Here is a 7,168-nt window from a genome sequence, read left to right as displayed (position 1 = left end):
AATATTACAATGCACACAAGCTAGCCAGCATTTTCTTAAGAAACAAGATCTGTGTATTAATATCATTATACATACATATATACCTAACATTGAAACTGGTAATTCTTTACAGTATTTCTTGTATTGACTACTCCAACTTTTTGTTCTCTACAATATCATACTCAATTTGTTATTACTCAGTGTGGCCATACCCTAAAGATTAACCTTGAATCTTACTATATATAAAAGTAGACTTAACTATCAACAGTATAAGTGACATGGAGTTTTTTTTTTAATAAATAGCATTATTATCTTCATAAATGTCTTCAGCTTGTGGAATAACGTGTGAATAAATCATAAAAATCTTGGATTCTATTACGCTAAACGGACTGAGATCATGTCATTATTTGAAGCACAGTTTTGACCTTCAGAGCAATGTCATACAGTTTTGATAATACTTCAGCATAAAAACAGTATGTATGTCCTTTAGGGATTTAATCTTTTCAACAATTAAGGTAATACAACTAATTATGATAAGAAAAACAAAAATATTCCCATACAATCCTACGGTAATAATAAAATACAATATTTTTCTGTTTGTGTGGGGCATTTAGTACAAAATCAACTTTTAATGCAACATATGTTGTGAACAAAATTAGTGACTACAAAATACAGGTAATACTACATACTGTCCAGGCCTCGATCCTCCTGCCATTACGTTGGATTTTGTAGAAACTATTCCTTCTTCGTTCGTTTCTAGGCCCTGTGTCTTTATCGTCCTTCGTCAGCTGTTTCAATGTCAAGGACCAGGATAAATACGGGTTTCGTAAGAGAGAATCTCGAATTTGTTTCTTATATAATAGTATAACATTATTTCAGAAAATAATTTGAATTTTCATTTTGATTGGTTAACTAAATTACTGCCTTATCATTAACACTAGTTTGCTCAACAGAATGTTGATGTAATACGAATACAAAAATATGTCGATTTTATAACCCTTACCAACTAATTAAAGAAAACGGAGTAATATCTAATGTTTACAAGCAAAAATGATAACTATTCATGTTTATTCATACACACGAAGACAATCACACATACGGATCCGTACAAACACCTACACACAAGCAAGCGTGTACAAAAGACACACATGCAACTGCAGTCATGTAATCCACATCCCCCCACAAAACACGAGAAAAAGAGAGAGAGAGAGAGAGAGAGAGAGAGAGAGAGAGAGAGAGAGAGAGAGAGAGAGAGAGAGAGAGAGAGAGAGAGAGAGAGAGAGAGAGAAGGCAGAGAGAGAGAGAGAGAGAGGCGAGAGAGAGAGAGAGAGAGAGAGAGAGAGAGAGAGAGAGAGAGAGAGAGAGAGAGAGAGGAGAGAGAGAGAGAGAGAGAGAGAGAGAGAGAGAGAGAGAGAGAGAGAGCGAGAGAGCGAGAGAGAGAGAGAGAGAGAGAGAGAGAGAGAGAGAGAGAGAGGAGAGAGAGAGAGAGAGAGAGAGAGAGAGGAGAGAGAGAGAAAAAGGAGGGGGGAGAGGGGGCTGACATTTTTCCACACCCACCCACATATACAGAAATAGAAGAGAGAGCAGACGAACGAGCGACGAGAGAGAGAGAGAGAGAGAGAGAGAGAGAGAGAGAGAGAGAGAGAGAGAGAGAGAGAGAGAGAGAGAGAGAGAGAGAGAGAGAGAGAGAGAGAGAGAGAGACGGCTGATTTGTTAAACTTAGGTGAGGGGTCCCAGTCCCAAAAAAAAAAAACAAGAATATATTCGTATACTTGACATGCATAGATAGAGAATTAAATGCATATTTATCAGTCTAAACATGCATATCAACCGGACAAATAGATAGTTAAATGTATATCAATCAGATATATGGACAGATATTCATTTATTCATGCGTATATGCATGTCTGTATTTATGAAAATTTATTGGGCACAATTTTAACAAACCGGCCGATTGACAGAGAGAGGCAGCTAACCCACGCCCCCCACCCACAGAGAGAGAGGGGGGGGGGGGGGGGAAGTGGGGGGGGGGGGTAACTGACACATTTATCCACACTCACCCATCCCCCCACAAAGCACGAGAGAGAGAGGGGGGGGGGGAGGACTGACATTTTTCTACACCCACCCCACATACAGAAAGAGAGAGAGAGAGAGAGAGAGAGAGAGAGAGAGAGAGAGAGAGAGAGAGAGAGAGAGAGAGAGAGAGAGAGAGAGAGAGAGAGAGAGAGAGGCAGCTGACCCCCCCCCCCCCAACACATACACAGAGGTGGGGAGTGGGGGGTAATGGCACATTTATTCACACCCACCCAGCCACCTACCCACAGACACAGAAACAATGAAAGAGAGTGGAGAAGCTGAAACGTTCTCCCAACCAACTCTAACACACACACACACACACACACACACACACACACACACACACACACACACACACACACACACACACACACATACACACACACAGAGCACACATCTTTTGGACAGTTGCAAGCAGGTCTGGCATGCTGAAGTTAATCCATTCTTTCGCATTGGTGATCCAGTTTTTCCTTGGACGACCTCGAGGGCAGCCTCCTATAAGTGTTCCTTGTATAATCGTCTTGGACAGGGCGTTGTGTTGGGTTATGACTCTCATGACTAAACCAGGAAGGAGTGAGCCGCTTCCCTATTGCAAGGAGGGGTTCTTAGAATCCTATAAGAGAGATCACAGTGTCCCAGACATAATCACTGGTTTTGTGGTTAAGATAGGAGACGAGTCAACGTTTTCTGTGGTACTGGTTCTCAAACGCCTTGATCTTTTCTTTATCATCAAAAAGTGCCAAATTTTAGCACTTAAGGCGGAGACACTGAGTTACTGTGCGAGAATCTGTTTAACGCAGCTGTTGTTGCCATCTCTGCAACAGCCCTCCTGCGGACGTCTGTGTAGTAACTATTTTCATACAGGATGGTACTCAAATACTTGAAACATAGGTCTACAGCCGGCATAGTCGAGGCTGCCATTCTACCATTCATTATGTTTTATGTGTAGATCCTGTCATGACTCTCTTTATTCATATACGTATCCATCTAATCATCTATCTGCATGTCTGCATGTATGTATGTCTACTTGTCTATCTCCATATGAACATTTCTTTCTCTTTCCGTTTTTCCCTTCTCGTAATTGTTTGTGGAGGTTTTGTTTGTTTCCTTTTTTGTTCTTATTTTATGCAATTTCTCTTTATTTATGGCTGTATCCTTAAAGAAATTGTGGAACGCAAATCAGTTTTTTACTTATATACATATATATCGTAAATTAACACATCTAATTTTATCCACTCTATTATCATTCTCACATTTTATATAGCTGTTTGTTTATTATATTTTCATGATTTTATTCAGTTTTTTCGTGTTTCTGACAATTTTGTGAGAAGTTTCTTGTGAAAAAGAGAGATAAAAAAGGCTTAACATGGACAGAGAAGGGGGATGAGGAAAGAAGGAAGACGAGAAAGAGAGGGAGAGAGAGGGAGAGGGAGAGAGAGAGGGGGGTGGGGAGGGAAGGAAGAAGAGAAATAGAGGGGGGAGGAAGAGAAGGAGGGAGAGGGAGAGAGAGAGAGAGAGGAAGATGGAGAGAGGGAGGGAGGAAGAGAGAATCCTTTTCAAGTTTCCCCATGTTGATACTGGAACGGGTTAGTGTGTGCTACCCGTATGTGGGGTTACGCCGTGGATTTTGTTCCGGCACCGGATTTTATAACAGTTTGGCTATTCGTCCGGCATACATGCGCACTAACTATTTGCGCGTATACACACACTCGCGCATTAGCCTTGCATACAAACTTTGGCGGTTTTTGTGTTGTTCATTGTTCATGGCCAAGGGTCGATCATCAATTATGGATTCTTTCAAAGTTGGAACTGAATTTGCCAGTTTTGCTGATGTGAAGGACAGCTTGGCCAAATTTCAAGAGAGCACTTTCGCACAGTTTTATGTCAAAGATTCAAGGACTGTTGCTGCAGCTTTGAATCGTACACCGGATAAGAAAGTAAAAGCCAGAGTTGAAGTACTACTTAGTGTTTGCCTGCATCGGGAAATACGGTAATCGGGAGGGGATCCGGGTTAGGAGGGATTTTTGGTTCATACGGCGATCCTACTGGTACTTCGTGCGTTTAAGATGCGGTTCACTCGCTCGTTCGTTCGCGCAACACCGTGTCGAATCATCCGTGGCCGAATCTTCTCTCGGGTTCTTATATTTTTCACTTTCTTTACCATCTGAAATGCTATCCTTGGCTCGGATTTTAAATTTTCCATATTCTTTTGCCTTTTAAAATGCATGGTATGAACGAAATCACCCCCCCTCCCCACCCAACACCCGATTCCCCACGGGATCCCCCAACATTGTTGGCGGGAGTCGGGGACTTAGTCTCTGACGGGTACGCTCCCATCGTTTATAGGCACGATAAAATCACAGAATAGGGATGCAAATCACAGAAATGTCAAACTGTAGCAAACCTAGCATGTATATGTCCACTCGGTCCAAAAAATGATTAAAAATTTTGATGACGTGCGCCCCTGCCGGAAAAAACAGCTCTTCAGTGCAGGCTTCCGACAAAAAACGCCGGAAAAATATCCCAACAGTCTCGATCCGGCTATGAATATTGCATGAAATGACAAAGACAGAATTATTGACAGTGCGTAAGCGCGAGTGTATGCCGGACGAATAGCCAAACTGTTATAAAATCCGGTGCCGAAACAATATCCACGGCGTAGATCGTACTCGTGGTGGAGGCTCTAACGTATGATAAATAAAATAGAATAGTAGATACAGCTGTGGGCAGCATGACTATTATGAGTATATTATCTGGGAGGTGGGTTGTCAAATATATTTTGGTTATCTTCTAAGAGTAGTTTAACAAATGATTGGGCAAGTGCGGTTGCATGGTATAGGTTTGTAATTTGAGGAAGGTAATAGTTAACAGGCCGTGAGTTTTGCAGGGTTGGGCAGGAAAGGAGATGGTGAAGAAGTAGGTCTGAGGTGATTTCGTCACCGTAGGTGCATTCTTTTTTCTACTATCTCCATGTTCATCTATTTCCCACAATAAGAGAGAGAGGGAGAGAGGTACATGTGTATCTATATGCGAACATTCTCTCTGTCTGTCTGTCTGTCTCTCTCCCCTTCTCATTCTCCCTTTCTTTCTTTCTCTCTCTCTCTCTCTCTCTCTCTCTCTCTCTCTCTCTCTCTCTCTCTCTCTCTCTCTCTCTCTTTCTCTCTCTCTCTCTCTCTTTCTCTCTCTCTCTCTCTCTCTCTCTCTCTCTCTCTCTCTCTCTCTCTCTCTCTCTCTCTCTCTCTCTCTCTCTCTCTCCTGCATTTGTTTGTTTAAATTTTGCTTGGGTTTCTTAGATTTAAAGTCGCATTTCCAGGAATAACGATCTTCAAGTGTATTTGCCATTCTTTCCATCTGTGTGCATCAGAGGCAGCAAAAATTACCATGACATTGTGAAGATGTTATCAGAAATATTTATACTCATTTTGCACACAGCGCCAAAAGAAAACATCGGTTTAAACAATTTCAGGCTCTGTTGGATGTAAAACCACCAAATTCTCCACCCCTGCCAGACCCGTTGCTTGTCACTCGATAACGCAGTACAGAGGTTTCCGGAACAATGGGATGCCCCCAAACAATACTTTGCCAATATTGAAGTAAATGATAAATTAAGAACGATAGGGCTGATCTCAACGACCCTTCAGTATCTTTACACCTAAACTTCTTGAAGTACATTCTACCAGCTCTGACACATTTGAAATTGTTGTTTCAGAATGAGACGCCAATAATCTTTCTTGTACATCACGAGTTAAGTTGTCTTTATAAAACAATATTAAATAATTTTTGTGTCAAAGAGGTAGTTGACCGGACTGACCTCTCCACTTTTGAGCCATCTCAAGAAATGTTCCATGTCCCGATAAACCGAATCTACTTAGGATCATATGGACAGCAATTGTTGCAAAAGGGGGAATATAATAAAAACCTTGAAATGGTGAATGATGTCAAAGGAAGGTGTGGATTATTTATGATAAAATCGTGTGAAGAGAAAAAAAATCTCAATGATCCCTTGTGGCAAATGACGTCCTACTTTCTCCCTCAATTAAAAAAACAACAAAAGTCAAGAGAAGCAATGCCATCCTTATATGATGTCGCTTAAGTCTTCAATCGTATTTATGCGGCGACATTCAAAATTTAGATAACGAATGGAGAAGGCTGGATGCCATGATGTTGCCAACTGATGTCAACTGATGAATTCAGATAAGCCACTGTTATTTTACCAAAAGCTTGTTAACATTACTTTTAATGACCGCCATCCTTTTAAAAACCTCTATTCATTTGCTTTCAGTATTTTAGCACTGCCCATCAAAAAACGCGGATGTAGAACGATTGTTTTCAAAATTGCACCTTCTCAAAAGTGATGTAAGGAACAACTTGCCCGCAGATATTGTGAAAGCTATCTGTTACATTTCTGAAGTTGTGAAGGAATCTGGAGCCTGTTATAGCTTCAAACCCTCGATGCTGAACGCTATTTGATTGTTTTTTATTTTTTAATAAACTAAATAATAAACGCATTTATTTTCAATTTGAGAACCATCACAAATATGTATGCTAATATTATGCATGCATATATATATATATATATATATATATATATATATATATATATATATATATATATATATGTGTGTGTGTGTGTGTGTGTGTGTGTGTGTGTGTGTGTGTGTGTGTGTGTGTGTGTGTGTTTGTATGTATGTATGTATGTATATATAAAAAGAGTGACAATTATTATCGTGCAAAATAAGTGTAAAAATCAAGTAAGATTGCTGTCAAATGTTTTTTTTCAGTATATATATTCTGAGGTAAAAAGCTATTTAGCAACTCAAACTGTTCAGTTGCCAGTTCGACACACGCATTTGAAATCGTACATGAATAGAGATCGTCCGGGTGGAGGACGATCATTTTTTTTTCCAAGATTTCCCGAGGTCCAAGTTCGAGGCCGTTCCATACCAAGTGTGGAATCACACGTAGGTCCTCTTTTAGTTTTCTTTAATTATCAAGTGAATTGCGTTAGTTTATTAACAACACAAAAAATGTGGTGAAATTATATGTTATGATTATAGGCCTACAGTCGGCATAGACAAGGTTAAACATACTATCATTAATTATGTTCTATAGA

General features: G+C 40.2%; 1 protein-coding gene across 4 annotated transcripts in view; it reads right to left on the bottom strand.

The window, feature by feature from the left end:
* LOC113810602 (probable phosphorylase b kinase regulatory subunit beta) overlaps positions 1-820 on the bottom strand; it is a 59,657-nt gene extending 58,837 nt beyond the window's left edge. For 2 of the 4 annotated variants that reach the window (XM_070127837.1, XM_070127836.1), the window contains exon 1: positions 669-820. In XM_070127837.1, the coding sequence (XP_069983938.1) occupies positions 669-694 (26 nt within the window). In that variant the 5' untranslated portion in view covers positions 695-820. The remainder of the gene's footprint in view (positions 1-668) is intronic. The other 2 variants (XM_070127839.1, XM_070127838.1) reach the window with 1 other exon arrangement.
* Between the last annotated feature and the right edge of the window lie 6,348 nt (positions 821-7,168).

The sequence above is a fragment of the Penaeus vannamei genome, chromosome 12 (genome assembly GCF_042767895.1).
Source record: "Penaeus vannamei isolate JL-2024 chromosome 12, ASM4276789v1, whole genome shotgun sequence".
NCBI classification, from domain to species: Eukaryota; Metazoa; Arthropoda; class Malacostraca; order Decapoda; family Penaeidae; genus Penaeus; species Penaeus vannamei.
Note: the sequence above shows the minus strand (reverse complement) of the source record. Positions and strands in the feature narration are given on the sequence as shown.